This window comes from Montipora capricornis, chromosome 4 (assembly GCF_036669925.1).
Source record: "Montipora capricornis isolate CH-2021 chromosome 4, ASM3666992v2, whole genome shotgun sequence".
Taxonomy (NCBI): domain Eukaryota; kingdom Metazoa; phylum Cnidaria; class Anthozoa; order Scleractinia; family Acroporidae; genus Montipora; species Montipora capricornis.
In genome coordinates this window covers 56034461-56053197 of record NC_090886.1, presented here as the reverse complement: position 1 = coordinate 56053197, position 18737 = coordinate 56034461, and the positions used below count along the sequence as shown (strand labels likewise).

At 40.9% G+C, this 18737-nt stretch overlaps 2 protein-coding genes across 2 annotated transcripts in view; both read right to left on the bottom strand.

The window, feature by feature from the left end:
• Positions 1-1960: 1960 nt before the first annotated feature.
• LOC138047595 (uncharacterized) lies at positions 1961-11661 on the bottom strand. The gene is made up of 4 exons (XM_068894513.1): positions 11465-11661; positions 10952-11011; positions 10151-10768; positions 1961-6847 (listed from the first exon to the last, which is right to left on the bottom strand). Exons 1-4 carry the CDS (start codon positions 11553-11555, stop codon positions 2277-2279), a joined length of 5340 nt encoding a protein of 1779 aa, XP_068750614.1. The 5' UTR covers positions 11556-11661; the 3' UTR covers positions 1961-2276.
• Positions 11662-13168: 1507 nt separating this feature from the next.
• The window catches only part of LOC138047589 (uncharacterized), an 11322-nt gene continuing 5753 nt past the window's right edge, over positions 13169-18737 (bottom strand). Inside the window, exon 5 of the mRNA XM_068894505.1 lies at positions 13169-15832. Coding sequence (XP_068750606.1) covers positions 15066-15832 — 767 coding nt within the window. The 3' untranslated portion in view covers positions 13169-15065. The remainder of the gene's footprint in view (positions 15833-18737) is intronic.

Genomic DNA, 18737 nt, shown 5'->3' with positions numbered 1-18737 from the left:
AATTAAGTACTAGGATAACCTAATTTTGAAAATATGGCTCTAAAACTTAACACATTCACTATCATTAGGGTTAGGGTTTATTGTTTAATGGTTCGACCGAATCACTCAAATCGCCCATGGCTCCGCCGCAAAGAACACGCTTTTTTTTTTCGCGATTGGTTTCTGCCCCGGATAAAGGGCGCAGTCCTCTTCACCTGAGTCGCAAATAACAAGTGTTACTGAAATCCAAACGAAAATAGGCGGTAACCACGAATTTTTCAAAGATAATTGATGGGTTATATTCGTAAAAAGCTTTAAATACAAAGCCATGTATGGTGTTCTTTCTCAAATTGAAGCTTAATTATCTCTCAAAAATGAATAATGGTTACCCCCAATTTTCTTTTTGGATACCAATAGTGCCTACTAAGACCTACTTTCTCCGGATAGTTTTAAGACGCGCAAAACTATCACTGTATTAGTAAGCATCACCGATTGGATACCCGAGTAGTCGAGATGCTCAGAACGTATTCGCAATAACAATAGTTGGCAGACCTTGGATCTTCAACCATAGAAAGTACAACCATGTTACTCCTCTTATGAAACAGCCTCATTGTCTTCCTGTGAAGTACTGTATAGTTTTCAAGATTTTGATCATCATAAAGCTCTCAGTGGACTTGCTCCTGTTTACATCGTGAACTTATTGGAAAGATACGCTACTGCACGCTCGCTTCCTACGTTCCTCCAATCAGTTACTGCTCAAGGTTCCAAGTACTAAGAGTAAGTTATAGAGACCGGGCCTTCAGCATGGCTGCCCCTAAATTGTGCAACTCTATACCTTATGAAATAAGAGCAAGTGAGAGTTCGAACAAATTTAAATCCAAACTGAAAAGATAACATTGATTAGTGGCTTTGTCATGGCTTAGGTTTTTATACAGTTTTGGACTTAGCTTTGTATCGCCTTGGCAAGATCAATTTTATTGTTCCTTTCATTTTTTATATAATAAGTATGGTAGTCTCTTCTATTTTTTAAGTTTTTGCCAACTTTTTTCGTAAGATGTAGAGCGCCTTAGAGTCTGGGATAAGACGCTCTATAATACATTACATTACATTCGGCACCGTCCTTAAGTGCGTGGGATTGGCTCAAAATGCATTTTAAATAAATGTGATGATCTCTTATTTCATTGGACAAGTGATAGTAATTTGTAAAGGAAATGAATATTCAATACTTGGGTGAGTTCAAATTCAGGTAGACCTTTTGAACGCGGTTTTGGCTGTCAAGTCAAGCTCTTCCCGGAGTGAATGTCTCTTTGACAAGTGACCAACTTTGGATCTACGTAAGTTTTTCCTCTTTTCGGTGGCCCTTCCCTGGTAAGCCGAGTCTTTCTTTCGCTTTGGTTTCATTCTTGTTGCCTTTCTACTGGCAACAAACGATTTTGGGCATGCTCAACAAGCAAAATCTTTGTCAAAAGCACTGAGCACTAGAGAGTCCGGAAACGTGTGAAAACAAGTCCAAAACGACTGGAATACGGTACGTGTGGACGCGTATATTTTTGAATCCGAAAAAAACATTATGGAAACGTGTGGACGGGGCCTTAACGTGAAATAGTTGAGAGCAACGGTGGCACAGTTGGTAGTAGTGCGCGGCCTTGGTGCAAAAGGTCCCGAGTTCGATCCCCGGATCTCACATCCTTGTTTCGACTTCTTTCCTTTCAGTGTAGCCTAAGTAGCTTTAAATACCCTTAAAACGGCGCACTGATGGAAAGAGGGGGGTAAAATGAGCGCACGGTCGGCTTCCTGGGAGAATACTCTCTAGAGAGTAAAGGAACTTCCGACGTTAAATAAGGTGTACCTTTACCTTTACCTAGTGTGGCTGATTCGATACGGCATTACCATGATCCCAGCTTCTCTTGTCTCACTCATCTGCTGGTGATTGCCATGTTACCGTGGGAGCATCCTCAAGAGTTATTTGGGTTTCAAAGATGAGCTCAATGAGTTTAATGTCCTCAACATTACAACAATCAATTTAATCCTAATAACTCCAAACGCTTATTATTAGAACATTTCCTGGGTTGATTTAACATTGACAACAATGAAAACAGTACACAATTGGACAACACTTGACAGTAAACAATTCAATGCATGCACCAATTTTCTTAGTAACAAGTGACCTTAAAGAAAAATGAATGGTTTACTCAAGGTAAAGCCAGTCCGGGTTTTATTTTAACCGTCGCTGTTTGCTCTCATTTTGACCCATCTCTGAGCTTTATTGTTAGACGGCATTGTTCAGTTTTACTTGCTTAATTTTTAGTTTTTGCTCTCATCGCACTGAGGTCTTTGTTCAGAGAGTTTTTGTTTTTAATCACGTTATGGTCCATGACAGCTGCCGCTTTCAGTGTGTTATTAGTTCCCCCTCCTGACTTATGATTGCCACCGATCTCAGTATGTCGACCCTTTTCCCTGTTATTTTCGTTTTTCCTCTGTCTGTACGTCTGCGTCTTACTGGCTTCATTCTGAATGCCATTTATTTTTACATTGAGTTGGTTCTTAATCTTATGAATAGCCAGTTTTGGATGACGCGATAGGTTTTTACTGTCAGAAACCGCTATGCGAGGGATATCGTTTCTTTCTCTTCCTCCTTTATTCGTCTTTCTCTTGAAATTTTTTCCAGAAACCATCACATTTTGGTCTACGTGAGATTTATTTGGTTGGTGACCTTCGATCTTACTTTTCGGAATAGTATTCCTATCAGAGATTCCAGGTTTTCCATCTTGGTGACTGTTTTCATTTAATCTGTTCTGTTCGTGTTTTCGTATCGCCTTTCGCTTTTCGTTTGCAAGCATATTATCCTCAGCCACTATGGTTTGCACTGTCCGCAATGTTGGATCGTCCTCAACAGAAGGAAAATTCAAATCTTTGAGGTCTTCCGTTACCTTGGAAACGTCGTTGCCAGGAATCCAGTCTAATCCTAATTGAGGTTGTATACTGGTCTTGGTAGGGTTTGAATTTAAAGGGCTTTGTGCATGTGCTTGCAAAGGTCGAAAGTCCCAGTTGTAGCTACTAACAGTTTCATCTGTGATTGGTTGTTCTCGAATGTTTTCAAAACCACCATTGTCCACAGTGGTGGGCAGGATTGGCGATGATTGAGGAAAGTCGACGTACGGATTTTTATTGTCGGCCTTTTTATCTAGAAGGTTGGTTATTGGTGGTGTCATGAAAGACTTCAAATTTTCTTCCTGTTGATGGATAAGGTGATTACCCTTTCCAGTTACATTTTTCATTTCACCCTGATTAGTCTCAAGATTTCCTTGGATTTTCCCCTTGCTTACACTTGCTTTTTGGGTTCGGGCTGGGAAAGTACCAACAAAATCTGAATTATTATCGTCATCTTCCTTTCTTAATCTCTTATAGTAGCTGTTCAGAATCTTTAGCAAAGCTTTGATTGATGTAGTAATTTCTCGTACTTCTGAAGCTGTTGGAAGCTCTCTTTGCGGGGTGGGTCGGCTCGGGGTTGCCACTGGAGATGCTGATGACGCTGTTTTTGATGCAATGATCTCCGTTTCTCCCTCCGTGTTAGCACTCGTCGTAGAAGTTAGATCCGAAGCAACTGGTAAAACTTTTTCTTTGAATGATTTTGTCTGTGCACTTTCTAAGCCAAGCCTAACAGATAAATCTGAGCCGGTGGAGCTTGAGGAATCGATAGAGTGTACAGAACCCTTTTGATCTGAATCAGCTATTCTGCCGATCGCATTCATTTCCAATCCTAAGGGAAGCTTACTTACAAATGCATTTGTCTGTGATGTCACCCCTACTTCTGGTGGTGACTTTGGCATGGTCACTGATGGCTTAGAAAGATTTGGCTCTTTCAAATCTGTTACAAATTTTGAAAAGAGAGCGGGAATATCGCTTTCAAGGAATAAATGTTCCATATTTTTGGCAGACGTGGCGTTGATTTTGCCGAGTGTATTTGATTCCTGAACGTTAAGCTGATGGGGAACTTTAGTACTTCGGAATACAGTTTGTTCCTTTGGTTGTTCATGATTGTGAGGCAATGGATTGGGCGGTGAATCATCCAGTGTTTCTAAAGTAAACGTTACCGTCTGATCCCCAAGGTCGTCGCTCTGATTTTTGTTGCTTGTATTGTTTTTCATGTTTAAATTGCTTGTTATATTTCTTGGCACCGCATGAGCAGATGAAGAGGAGCCAAGCAGCTGTTGTGCCGGACGTTTTACAGAACTATTTGTTTCATCTGGATGATCATTCGGTGCTTCCAACACTACATCCGCTAAAGAATAATCACTGAACTTATGATCACTTGGCAGACGATGCAGTAACGTTTTGTCCCCACTTTCATCAATACGAAATTTTACGTTTTTACTTTGCAAAGAGCCTTCCTGATCGGCATCATTTTTATCTAAGAAGCTGTCTGTTGATGCCGACATCAAATCACTCCAGTTGGGTTTCTCTTTGGAGTACTTCTCTCTCATTTTGTTTTCCTCTGGAAAAGGCTTGCGATCGGCGCCTATTCCTATCGAAAGGCTGTTAATGAGATCTTCCAAGGTGTTATTTCGCATAGTTTTTGACACATTATTTGCATCATAAGTAGAGAACTTAAGTTTTCCTATCGCTAACTTAAGATTGCTATCATAAACCCTTCTTGAATCATTCCTTACGGTGTTGTTTCTCTCCCTGGTGCTGTGATTCAATTGAAGCAACCCTTCCTGTTCAGTTGTCTTCACCCCTTGACTATATTTTGCTTGATCTCTTAAAATCTTCTCCACAATTTGACTTCCCAAATTTGCAATGAATTCGTCCTGTGGATTATTCTTTTTGATCCTTCCACCCAATAGTACTCCTGTAAAATTGGTCAGTGTATCAGTGGTTACATATTCAGTTGAATCACCTGTGGAATTTTCCGTCTGGAATCCTTGACGCTTAGCCAGTACTCTAAGAATGTTATTGACAGCCTTGGTAAAACTAATTTTATCAGCTGGAAATGAATGGTCAAGGCCATAGATACCCTTAGAAGACTGAGAAGAAGATGAACTATTTGTCACTATTGGTTTCAAAACAAGCGAAGTTGCTGTTTGATTTACACGTCTTGATAGTGGAGTCTTTAGAATACCCCTGCCTTGCAAAAAAAGGGATACATTTTGTGCTATCTTTGTGAATGGACTTCCGGTGCGATTCCATCGGTGAACCAAATCATTTAAAGTGCCTGTCCTCAATGCATTATCTATAAGCGTAAACAGAATATCTTTCAAGCTATGCACTTCGCCATTTTTAAATCGGATGGAAGCCCCCGGATTAGAATGATTTCCTTGAAGTGTTGCTACTTCCTCTCGTGTGTGTGCCTCTTCATCTTGAACCCTGGTTTCGCCCAACAGGAGTGGTAACCATTTTGAAGTTGGCTTTATAGTGGCCTTGCGTTTTCCCGTCATATTCTCTGACATTTCTATAGCTTTGTTAACTTTACTTTGCAATATTTCCAGGTCATGCGAGCTAAACGATTTTTCTTCGTTAGAGTGTACAGTGTTTTTCGAATCAGCTAAAGCGAGAGCAAAGCTTTCGTCAGCTTTATTGTCAGAGTTCGAGTGACCGTATCCCCTGGATAGAAGAGATCCCAACATTTCTACATCTTCATCAAATACATTGTCCTGATGATGATTATGACGATGATGATGATGAATGTGATGGTCACTTTGCCTTCCACTGTCATTTTCTTCACCAACATTTGATGGTACCGACTGATCCTTTGCGTTGCCTTTTGCAATTGGTTTGTCTTCTGATGACAGTTTAACTGTTAAAGCATCTAAAGCATCGCTTAACGTTTCAAGTGTAGAAATTTTTCGAGAGAGTTGTGAGAGTTTCTCCTTGTGTTTTTCTTTTACTGTTTGTTTCCTGCTTCCTTTTGTTAACCCTATGATTGAATCAGCGTCATTTAAATTACTTTGTGTGTGGTCTTCATTCTCACTGTTCTCATTCAAAGCACTTGCCAAAGCATCCAGTGAGATGATTTTGTTTCCTATAGAAACTGTCGGCGAAGACACTTTGTTCGTATCACCAGTACTTTGCTTATCGTCTTGTAATATTTTATCAGCATTCTGATTCCTCAAATGACTGCTTGCATTGGAATTTCTCGCTGTACCCTGTGAAGAGGGTTGCCCCAGTAAACCAGAAATGAGATTGTCAATCATATGTTTGTTCGGCGGATTTTGCGTGAGCGGGGATGTAATGGGTCGCCTGTTCGATTCAAAATGCTTTGCCATTAAGATCTTGTATGAAACATCGGAAAGCAAATCTGGGCTGGAAAAACTATTGCTGAGATTTTGACCAAATTTACTATTGAGAAAACTTTGGACCAGGTCTTGTGTGCGATCAAAAGACGATTCTTTAGGCTTTGTCGAGACAACGGTAGGATTGACGGTTGTCTTCACGTTGTTCTCACTTTTTGGCATTAAAGATCCCAAATTGTTGTTATGGATCAAACTTTGCAGAGTTGAGAATGATAACATGCCAGTTTGTTTGGTGAGTTTAGGAGGAGGAGGAGAGATATAATTTCCAGTTTGCGAAGGTGACTTCACTGTCTTTCCAGGTTGTGAATCCTTCGGAATGGGAAGATTTTCCCCTCTAGATGTCGAATTATTCAATAGGTTTCCCTGGCTACCCTCTCCAAGGAATTCAATGATGGGCTTTAACGTATCTGAAGCCTTTCCCTGAGGAACCGGAAGCAACATGCTCAAGTTTAATTCGCTCATTGTTGGTTGTGGCGCTGGGGCTGTGGAACTTGAAGTGAGATCCAATGGTGAATTGATGGCGTCATGTTGAGGTGAGCCGAGAGGATGCTTTTCACTGTCACCATGGGCATCTTCTGAAATTAACAAGCAATAAGATGACAAGATACGGGGTTATTTCATTGGTATGTCTTCTATGGGAGCAAATAAAAAAGGAATCCATAAACATTATTATACTTGTTGAACTACTGGCTTTTTTCAATATATTCCTTCACCGTTATATCAGCCTTGCTCTTTTTAGCTTTTTATAATATTTAAATCGCTGATTAAGGTCCTACCCTAGGATCCGATGCGTCTGTTTTTTTACGCTTGTCCTTGCTTAGAACGTTGTTTTGGAACGGCAGGATAACTACTTAATCCTTTGTTTTTATGCTAATCATCCTCACTGGCCTCGTTTATTTAGCACGAACAAAATTCAAAAGAATTTTTGTTCCAAAGTGAGGCTAGTGAAGATGATTTCCGAATACGGTCTATGATTACAACTTTACAAAATGTCGAATTTATCTCGCGTGACACAAGAATTGTCTTTATTGGGTAAAACGGTAGCAAGTAAGGCCAAGAGTGAATTAGATAAGAGTGTTGTTATGGCATGGGTGGGCTCCCCTGCACAATTACATGTGATTCTATTTTTAGAATACCCGTTCCCGCGAAAATCAGTTATCATGTCCCTAAAAAAATAAGGCAGAAGCAGTCACGCGTGACATGGCTTCTTCTGATTGGTTAAAATTGGCGGCCCTTTGCTTGTTTCGCGCGCAAGGAGTTTTGTGACTGCGCTGAGGCAAGACCACAAAGTGATAAATCAACACTCTCATCTAATTCACTCTTGGTAAGACTTTGACCAATAAAGATGATGCCTATATATGTTGTGGTTTAATTTAATTTTCAGTTTAAATTTTGTCAAACCGGTTTATTTTTTTCAAACCAGTTTGCTTTTTTTTTAAACCAGTTCAATTATGAAACTGAGATGCAGGGATGAGAGTAATCGCCTCCCACCAATGTAGTCCAGCTTCGATTCCCAGACTCTGCGTCATTTGTGGGTTGAGTTCGTTGGTTCTCTGCACCGAGAAGTTTTCTCCTGGTACTCCAGTTTCTCTTCTCCTCAAAAACCAAAAATCTCCATTATTTTGCCCAACAGCATGTTCGGGTGATTGCAACCATGTCATTGATATTGAAAGGTGCCTTCCTTGATTTGTCTGGTTTGTTTTACCATTTCTTCATTGTATTGACTCTGTTCTTCACGTATCTTCTGGTGTTTGGCTACTCTGTCAACAGCTTCGCATGTACACTGATCATTGTCTAAATTGTTTTACCAGAGGCTAGCTCAGTGGGTTCCCTTTGACATTTAATGTCTTCATCAGTGTTCTAGTGGTTCTCACGGTGGGCCGTCATTCCGAAAACCGCTTCCTGTGGTGTTGTATTTATTGCCCTGTGGAGAGTGATGTTCACACTATATGAAGCCTGCATTGTGTACTCGCACCATCTTTCAATGTTCTTGTTATTTGACCCCATAATTATTGACCTCATATTTTCTTTTCATGTTTTTTTGCTTCTTTCCGCAAGACCTTGAGTGGTTGGAGTTCTTGCCGCTCCATGGGGCAGCTTGATTTGATTTTCCTCGCAACATGATGTGAGTTACGCATTGCAAAATTCACCTCCATTGTCTGTAAGGGTTTTTTTCGGGTATCCATAGGAACAGCAGTACTTCTTTATTGATCTTTATAGCACCGAGAACTTCATCTGCTAATTTTGCGTGTAAGGGATGTGCATTGATGAACTTTGTATGATGACCGATAAGATTAATCACCCACTTGTGAGGATTTCGACATGTGCACGTTAATTTAAATTAAAATGACGGTGCTTGTAATGGTTTGGCTACCTCTTTGACTCTACTGGTAATTGGTTTGTGTTCTGCATGCAGTCTACATAAGCTCAAAGAGAGGTTAATAACCTTTTAGGTAACCTCAGCAAAGTCACAGTTCTTTTTCACCCAGTGTTCGGTCTCAGTTTGTCGCACTCTATGTGCAACTCTGCTGTGTGAAAACAAGAGATTTTCATGAAGCGGACTCTTGGACGAAAGAACCACCTTGTTGTCACAAGTACTGATTTGGTTGTTCGAATTCAACCTCCACTTTTTTCGCTTGATGGTCTTCTTTTCTGTAGCGACGAGATGTGTTTTTGCTCACTCATAGAAATTGTCGTCTACGAATGAATTAATTTCAGATTTACTGGTCTTTTGCTGTTCTTTAATGCTATCCAACGCCGAAAGAAATTCCATGATGTCTACACAATTTGGAGGGAAATCGTGGCAGTTTGAAGCCATAGTTCGTAGGAGATTGTGATGAAAAATAGGCTCTGTTCGGTCTTGTGATTATGCAAATCACTACGAATGTTAGTGGAAGTGTGGGACGCAATAACAATTATTCGTAAACGCATTTATGATTTGGACATGTAACTAGTTCTCGGTGGCTCAGTAGAGAAAGCTATGGGATAGTAATTGGACGATACATCAAGAAAAGTGGTTCGAACTCTGGGAGAAAGGTAAGTCATATTGTAAACAGTAAAATTGTAAGTAGGATTTGTAGACAGGGGGTGGGGCAGTAATAGTACTTGGGGTATGGCTAATGTTGGAGTGAGGATAATCGGGAAAGAAAGGAATGTACCATGCCATGCACCTTCTTTTAAACCACACCCCAAAAAGATAAAAATCCCTTTTCAGACAGTTGATGAATAAGTTGGTTTAAAATTATATCCCTGGTTTGAAAAAGTCAAACTAATTAGAAAAAAATGAGCTGATTTAAAACGAAAATTCAACCTAGAAGAAAATGAAACCACAACATATACATGGGATACAATTTGATGAAATTAAAGCAGAAAAGGTAAAGCGAAGCCTAGCAACTTTATATTAAAAGGGCTTTGCATAGCCTTTATAGCAAGCGTTTTCGTGGATTTCAGACCGCAAAAGGTATTTTCGATATTTTGGTTGCGTTAAACATTTGGTGAGAGCGATGAAAGGTCATGAAAGGAAAGGAAAGCAATGGAAAGGAAAGGAAAGGAAAGAAAATGAAAAGAAAAGGAACTTTATTTAAGTGTGTAGTTATCTAGCGCTGGAGCACTAATTGACTGTAAACTGGAATCAACAAATTAACGCTAATCAAGCGAAATGTTGGTTTTTGAGGAGAGGGGAAAACCGGAGGACCGGAGAAAAACCTCTGTCAGCAGAGTAGAGAACCAACAAACTCAACCTACATTTGACACCGAGTCTGGGAATCGAATCTGGACCACATTGGTGGGAGGCGAGAACTCTCACCACTACGAATCTTCAGTCAGAAAAGACGACCACAAAGCAAACAAAGGCGTAAGGTTGAAATGGGTGAACTAACCCACACTTGCATCTTCATGAGGCTGACATCTGTAACTGATAACAGCGTACTTATCCATTCCTGGACAGTGATTTCCACCATGACTCAAGTGTTGATCGTCCGCAGTGACAATGCAACTCCCTTTACCAGAACATCTTGATTTCAAAGCCAATACACTATCTGCTGAGTTTGCGCAAGTGAAAAACTTCCCTAAGGGTGTTGGACAAGTGGAGGGTGAATCTCGACCCCAATACACTGACATAATGTGAATCTTCCATCCCTGACCGCAGGTGAGTTCTGTCGTCTCGCCATTACACAGAACAAATTTATGTTTTTCCGGCATACATGTGTATTTGACAGCCAGGTACTTGTTTACACCAGGGCAATGTTTTATCCCTCGAGGTTGCAACACGGTATGACTTGCAGGAATCTCGCAATATTCCTTGTCATCACACAGATTCCTCACGATTGGAGTTGTTGTGGGATCGCTTTGGCAGTTTGTGATTGGATCTCCATCTTCAGAAGGACAGATGGTGGAAGAAAGGCGTCCCCAGAAGGCTTCCTGTATTGCTATGGTTGATCCAGGAGAGAAACACTCCAGAGATTTGTTCTGACCCGCGCAAACAACCACCGATTTTTCTGAAATAACACAAGGGATAGTGAGTCAAACTATAATCCTGTTATCAAACAAGAGAGAAAAAACCCACACAGTTGAAACATTAATCTGAAAAGAGTATAAGAATATAATTTATGCAGTGTTCACCGACATAGTCCGTGAGCGGGTCAACCTTACTAAATGAAGAAGCTTTTGTAGCAACAAACCTGTCTCGAGGTCGATTTCACTTCTTGGCCGTGCGCCTGTTTGTTGAATTTGCTTTCGCACTGTCGAATAACACAAAAGAAATGTTAAACAAAACAGTCACAAATAAGGATTGTGCAAAAGAGTCTTACGTTTAGGGTGGGAAACACGAAAGACGAAACGTACTAAAACTGTGAGTCATTGGTTTTACTGACCCCTTTACTGATTTTCTAGTTACTTCACCTGGGTTTATAAGCGCGGAAAGAAGACAGTAACTTCAAAAACTGTATGTTTGTGTTCACAAAGTAAATCTTACTATCTGACCGCATTAATTACTTTGATGTGTTGTTTTGAGATCATCGTATTTACACTAACGAAACAATCAATGAGGTGCAATATCATAAGGGAAAAAAAGGGAAATGTATTATTTAGCATTCGTTAAATTTAAGTGCTACTCCTTTCTCCATTTACTAGTGATACGAGATTTTTCTCTCTACTATTTCATAGGAACAAAGGAGATCTCCCTCTCTTCTTACCTGATAGCTGATCAAGAGTACCAGTTGTTACCGCGACATCTATCAATAAAGCAACAAGAAACCACAAAACGATTACGGAATGTTCCTTCATTCTCACACCACATCCTTCTACATAATCTCTGGTATATTTCCTTGCAAAAAAGCCGTACTATTTCCGATCTGAATGTAAAGATCTACATATCATTGTGAGATTTGGTGGATTTTCATGACCTCGGCACCAGCTAAAGGTCAATTTGTCACAAAGTGCTTAGCAACAAAGTTTAAGTCTACAAAGCTCTTTAAAATATTTATGATCTCAACATAAATTTTCAGCCTCCCGCAAACATAAAGCCCTTCACTTCCAATCACAAGGAATTCTCCACTTTGGTTGGTGAGCGCATCTGTGAGGAGAAACTAAGACAAATCGTAATCATTGCGAGATTCCAGCTCTTTTACTAAAAAAATGTTTGAAAAAAAAAAAGAAATTTATAAAAAGATGGAAGGAATCTGCAAATCTAGTGATGCACATGTGCAACTTACTCAGTACTCCTTTTTACGAAAACGGATCAAATAATTTGCAAATGATCATAGTGGACCGTGTTTGAGTACCCTGACTTTTGCCGGTTCATGGTTAATAGCCCTGGGGAACTTGTCGTTCGTCAATTGAAATGATTCTTTTTTTAGTAAGAAAACACGAAATCCTTGTCTTGGGTGTTCACATTTTAACTGAAATCTATAGGTTTGTTTAACCCTAGCCCGTTCTGGGTCCATGACCATGACGAAAACGAAGATGACCCTTCCTGCTCTGACCCTATATACAGGTGACGTCTGAGTTTCCAGCCTTTCCTGTTGTTTTCACTTAGAAAGAGCACAGAGCATGGAAACGGTATTCCTGTCAAATTTCACTGATACATTTGAACAGGAGGTGAAAGAGAGCACCTTCACTTATGACTCTTTGTTGTTTGAATATACGTGAAGTGCAACAAATCTTTCGCAAAACGTTGAAGTCACCTGGGCCCAGTTGCATAAACGTCGTACTCCCTAGTACTAGTACTAGTACTAAGTAAATACGTCGGACGTTAACTCAAGCGTAAATCGTACGTCAATTGCACCAGTTTGGGCTATGCTTAACGTTCAACGTTGCCCAGGACTAAAACCTACGCCTTATAGGGGGTAGGCGTAAGCGAGGCGTAGTATGGTCGTAGCTCTCATTTTAACATTTCCAAAATGGCGCGTATGATGTTCCTCATGCAAATGATGGGAACTCGACGTGCTATTCGAAGAGAACGAGTCTTTCGTGAACGTACAAACCCTTTGGACTCTCTTGATGACCTCAGTACCGTTTGTACCTCCCGATATCGACTTCACCGACTGACTGACCCCTGTTATTTGAAACTGGCCAAATAATTAGTTTCACAGTATGCAAAGTAGACGTTCACCGTTCTATGCAACTTTGCAAGTGAACATCAGGTGATATTAGTAGCTTCCAACGTCAAGCAGATGCAACAGACGTCAACGCCTAGCTAACGACGGACATAAATTCGACGTAAGTCGGGACTAAGAACGTCGGGCGTACAGGAAACGTCGGGTGTAATTACAAGTCCCAGTCGTACGACCACCTTTTATGCAACCGGGCCCTGGAGGCGCTATGTGTCCATATTTGCCTATCTTACCCAGTTCCAAGAGAAAGTGAGAGACACACACGTCAGAGGAAATCTTCGAAAATGTGAACCTCACAAAAGATTTATTCATAAATTCATAGCTTCAAATTTGAATATATTGCAATTTAAGATTACGTAGTTATCGCGAAGATGATATAAACAGACGTCCACGTTATATTTGAATCGCATACCGATGCGAACTATTCAAAACCAACGCACCTTGTCTACCTCTATGATAGTTTATCCATCTCATTACAAAATAATAATAAAAGGCCCGAGAGGAGAAGAATGCGCGCATTTTTCAATTTTATTCAATGTTCAACCCTCGAATATAGCGTTTCGAGCGTTTGGATTTATTAGCGCACTGATTAGCGAGATTATTGGAGTTTGAACTCGAAAACGTACTATAAAAGGTGTTGTTCGTTAGGCACATGTCGATGATCTGTCTATCAACCGTGGACGCAGAATTCTGCGATAATTTGTGCAAATATGGGGTACAGAAGGGTACGGACTCTGTGTTGGTGTGTTGCAGACACTCGATTGAAACTCGCTCTATCAGCCGTGCTTGAACGAATTGGAACAAAAACAAGAATCTGAACCGACACCTTTTATTAGTGCGTCTTCATGTTAAATAAAATCATAATCATCATATTCACGTTTGTTGGGTGAAATATGGGTGAAAACCATCTAGGCGCTACTGACTTGGTTCATGGAATGATAATTGAAAGAGAGAAGTGACCCTTGCCCTTATCAGGGCAATTTTAGCAATTGTCTCATATAGACACCTGAAAATTTCAGATGGCTCCAACGGAACCCAGCAACCTTGCGATTCCCGGTGCAATGCTCTACCAACTGAGCTATGAAGCCACTCAGTTGGGAGCAAGTCAATTTGTTGGGCTCATGTGTTCACGTGAAAGGCCTCGATGAATGAATTAATGTATATTTAGAGCGGTTTTCAATTGAGTGTCGAAAGTAATTAGCGAATTGCTTTGGTTTTGCATTTACTTCACTCCGTGATTGGTTCAAAGTTCTCGCGCCATTTTTTCAACCAATCAGAAGTGAAACCAAAACCAATTGTGGCTCGTGCGTGCACATTTTCCCGCGCTTTGTGTCGGCTACTACTAATTACTTCGAGTTTTGATTGGTTTACTGGATTGTCCACGTCCTCCCCGTGATCGGCTTTCTTGGTCAAATCATGTCGACGAAATATGCAGGAAAGCTTCGTAGCTCTGCACCGGCGTCGCAGAGAGTTCGAACCCCGTTGAAGACACCTGAATTTTTCAGGTACCTGCTATAAGACAAAATTGCTTAAATTGTTCAGATAAGAGCGAGGATCGCATCTCTCTTTCGTCTTTATACCTCCCCTTCTGAAATACATTTATTTCAATCATGGAATAAGAATTGCCAAATATCCTAAGAAAAAAAAATTAGGATTGTCTCAAGGACAGGATCTGTTGGTTTGATTTGCGAAATTTTGTGCGTTATGATTATACCCGGACATTGGAGTATCGTGTTTTCGCGTTTTCAACGCTACAAGCATGACAGCTTTGGTTTGAATCTTTTTTTCTTACATAGCCGGATTAAGGACATGTGTGCTTTAAAACTGAAGATAAAATGGATCTCTTTTTAACTTTTGGCTACATACGTAGTTAATCAAGTGAAAAAGCGGGACACGGTATTTATAGTGTTTAAAAAGTAGATCACAAAATCGTCTTGTAAAAGCAAATTCCGTCCCTACGATTTTAGAGCTCTTTTATACGATTTCACGAAGCACACGTGCGTACACCTTAAATCGCATGATAAGACTAGTGTTCATTATTCAAAACTTGTTGGAATCAAGTTCCCGGCCTTCGGATAACGAGAACTCTTCCACTGAATATCGCGCCATTTAATTAATGGTCAACTATTTACAAGACCGTGGATCTTTGGGTTCAGTTCTTTCTTCGTTATCCTTTTCCAAGTCAAGGCGAGTTTCCAGTGCCAGCAATCCCGAGACCCAGACCATGAACGTTTACTGCTGGTGATTTCTTCTTCTTTTCTTCCGCAAACTTGTCCTTTACAACGGCTTTTACTTTACCAGATTCTTGAGCAGATTCTTTTAAAATGGACCCTTTCTCTTCGTTGACGGCATTTTTAGCCTCGGCTTGATTATTTAGCGACATATCTTTTAATGATACTTTCTGAAGCTTAGGGTCTCCTACCTGGACTGTGGTCGGGAAAATTTTATTGTCCTTTTTTCCCGGTACGATAGGTTTTTGAGCAGGTGTTTTTTGGTTTTCTTTCTGTTTTTCTGCTGGCCGTAACTTTGACAGGGCTTTTATAGCAATTGTATTGGACGCGTTTTTCTGGCGTGGAATTGACGCTCGTTGGTTTCCAGTCCCTGGTGGTGCGTCCTTTTTTATGTGATGTATTCCTTCAATAATCATACGCTCAATAGCTTGCGCCTGTTCATCTGTCAGCCCATTGTCAGATCCACCCTCCTCGTTATCCTGTGTTTCGGCAGACGCCTTTATTAAGTTATTGATCTTTTCTAGAGCTTTCAGTCCTCCCATTCCAAGCCGTCCAATATTTAGGTTTTCCCCAACAACATTGCTGCTGTCCTCCGCTGGAACTTTGACAACTTGCCCGCCGTCAAGTTGCTTCAAATCACTCGCCACATTTTGGGAGGGACCTGGGTTTGGCTTACCGACTGGTGGTTCGTCGTTCTGAATGACGTCTTCTTCAGTCCCTGAAAATGAAAATAAAATGCGGAAGACGTGCACTGTTAGCAGTCCCCTCTGTGACGGCAGAGACATAAACATGCGACCTGACATGGTGATGACAGAAAATTATTAACAAGAAATAAAACAACGTCACTTAACAATGTAGGGCCAACAAAAAGTATTTGGTGAAGTATTACTCGCTGCAGTTATGTCCAGAAATGCATTTATATAATGGGCCATTTCCGAGTTCCCATGTCTGCCTCCTCTTCAAAGCGAGTCTAAGTGCGAAATTTTTGTGATGGTAATTAGTTCTACTTTACATATGAAAGAAAACTAATTATCACAAGAGAAACGTCGAACTTAGACTCGCTTTAAAGACGAGGCAGACATGAACTCGGCAATGGCCTATAAGATACACGCCCAATTTTTACATCCGACTCGAAGTGGTGTCCTTTCAAGTCCAAACATTTGCTACCTATTTCTATCAATAAATTAAATGTAAAGGTTAGCAGTAGTTTTTGGGCAAGGGTAAATATAGCTGTTTCTGGTGACCGTTATTTGGAGTATCCGTACCCTGCGAGCAGTTGGTTTCTCCTTCGCTTCCCGAGAAAGAAACCACTGCGAGCAACCGTTTGATTTTCCATCGAGCATGTGCGAAGTACGTCACACCCCACGTGATGTATTTGACATCACTTCGTCTTATTTGGCGGGAAATCACTACACAGCAGGCTCGGCCAAACGCAGCAGTTACGTAGCTGAACGCACGCGCAAACGCCAAAACAAGTTTACTAACTCGTTTTTTTACAGGTTCAGATTTAATTTATTCGTCCTTGCCGCTGGACGGCGGCGCACTCAAAGAAACTAACGGTTGCTCGCAGTGGTTTCTCTCTCGGGAAGCGTAGGAGAAACCAACTGATCGCAGGGTAGGGTAGATGAGAAGGACATTTCCTCTTTCATTTCAGTTACATGAAGTTAACTCTATCCTTAAAAATCTTCTGGTCAATTTAATTTGGAAAAGCACGCTATTAAGTTCCAAGATTTTTAAAGAACATGAAGGTTGATATGGTTCAATCTGGACCACAAGCGACCTTTTTATCGTTGATAAACCACTTGACCATTGAAGCATGCCGATGAGCAATTGCGAGTTTTCCCAAAGTTTAAATACTCATCACCAAAATTGAAAGTTAACCGGTTTAAAATGGGTGTTAGACTTAAATATTTGTAGATTAGCGCTATTTGGAATGGGTTCTTTGAATTAAACACAGTTGAATGAATACGGTGCGTGGGAATATTACGTTGGTGACCTTCTAATCCATATACATCGTACAATTGTCACGAGAAGTCCAACGTCCTTCTCGTTTATCCCTTATAGCATTAACCTTCATGTTTCTCATGTTAATTCTTGGTTTTCACATGACGTCACGGCCGCCATGTTGGATTCCCCAAACAATGAAACGGCGGCCATGTTGGAGTCCCGATCCAATCCTCCGGGAATTGCACTCTATTGTCTATTGTTTTGCTACAAATTTTGAAAATGGAAGCAGTTTGACTCATGGTTGTAATTTGCATATTCCAAGATCTGCTATAACAACACATGCATTCTTTCGTGATCGGCCTTTATTGTCACAACCCATCACTTCATTAGTTTCGTTGCGGGCTTACAATAGGCCACTTCGGAAAATACCATAATGCTCTTTGTTTGTCCCCCCCAAATTTTGCATAAGCATTGTTTCCAGTTTCTCTTGCAGCTTACAATGGTGCCAAGAGAAAACAAAAACAATGCTTATGCAAAATTTGGGGGGACAAGCAAAGAGTATTGTGGTATTTTGCAAAATGGCCTATAACCTTCAACGTAGATCCATGGCTGTGGAATCTCGCACTTTAATTAATGTACCCATTGCGAACTTTGAGCATTCTGCGAGCTTTACGAACTCACTCAAATTCTGCAATCTTAATACAAGATCAATTAAGAATAAATCCGCTGACTTTGTCTGCTATGTCAAATCTTGTGCCGCCGATATTTTTGCCATTACGGAGACGTGGTTCACAGACATGGATTGTGCGCATGGAGCTGAGGCGACTCCACCTGGGTATAAGCTGTATGATCATCCTAGATCTGGACGCATGGGAGGCGGCACTGCATTGATGTGTCGCGAGGGTATAACCTTTACCAAGGTTGCTGCCGGTGAGAAAAGATCTTTTGAGTTCTCAGAATGGATTATTCTTGGTCAAGGCTCACGCAAGATTCGTATTGTCATTGTTTATCGCGTGCAATATTCTCCCAATCATCCTGTGACTACTAGTGCATTTTTTGAGGAGTTTTCTGGTTATCTTGAGTCTATAATCCTCTCATCTGAGCCCCTCCTAATAACTGGCGATTTCAACATTCATGTCAACGTGGTTGGGGACACCCACAGACTGAAACTTCTTGAGTTACTGGAGACAATGGGTTTACGATAGCATGTTATAACACCAACGCACGAGTCAGACAACACATTGGACCTAATCATAACACGGCAGTTCGAAGACTTGGTCAGGGAAACTCTCATATCGGACTGTCACATTTCTGATCACTGGTCTGTTAATTGCCGGTTGAACCTTGACAAGCCCAGGGTAACAAAGAAAACAGTGACCTTCAGGAGGATCAAAGGCGTGGATTTGGGTGCGCTGTCTGACGAGATTTCATCATCGGATTTATGTGCTATCCCCGGATACACTGAACGATCTTGTGTCGTGCTATAATTCCACTCTTGCGTCTGCCCTGGACCGGTATGCACCACTCATTACAAAGACCATACCAGCTGGGCCCCTTGTGCCTTGGTTTATTGATGAAATTAAGGAGGCTAGAAGACTGAGGCGCAGAGCGGAGAGGAGATGGCGGCGCTCTGGTTTGGAGGCAGATTTCCTTGCTTATAAAACTATTAAGAACAA

Bases quoted from the DNA above. Each gene is read 5' to 3' on its own strand.
- LOC138047595 (XM_068894513.1), bottom strand. From the start codon at position 11,555: ATGAAGGAACATTCCGTAATCGTTTTGTGGTTTCTTGTTGCTTTATTG. The intron at 11,012-11,464 runs GTAAGAAGAGAG...GTTATTCGACAG, and splicing joins TACTCTTGATCAGCTATCAG to TGCGAAAGCAAATTCAACAA. The intron at 6,848-10,150 runs GTTAGTTCACCC...TGTTAATTTCAG, and splicing joins TCATGAAGATGCAAGTGTGG to AAGATGCCCATGGTGACAGT.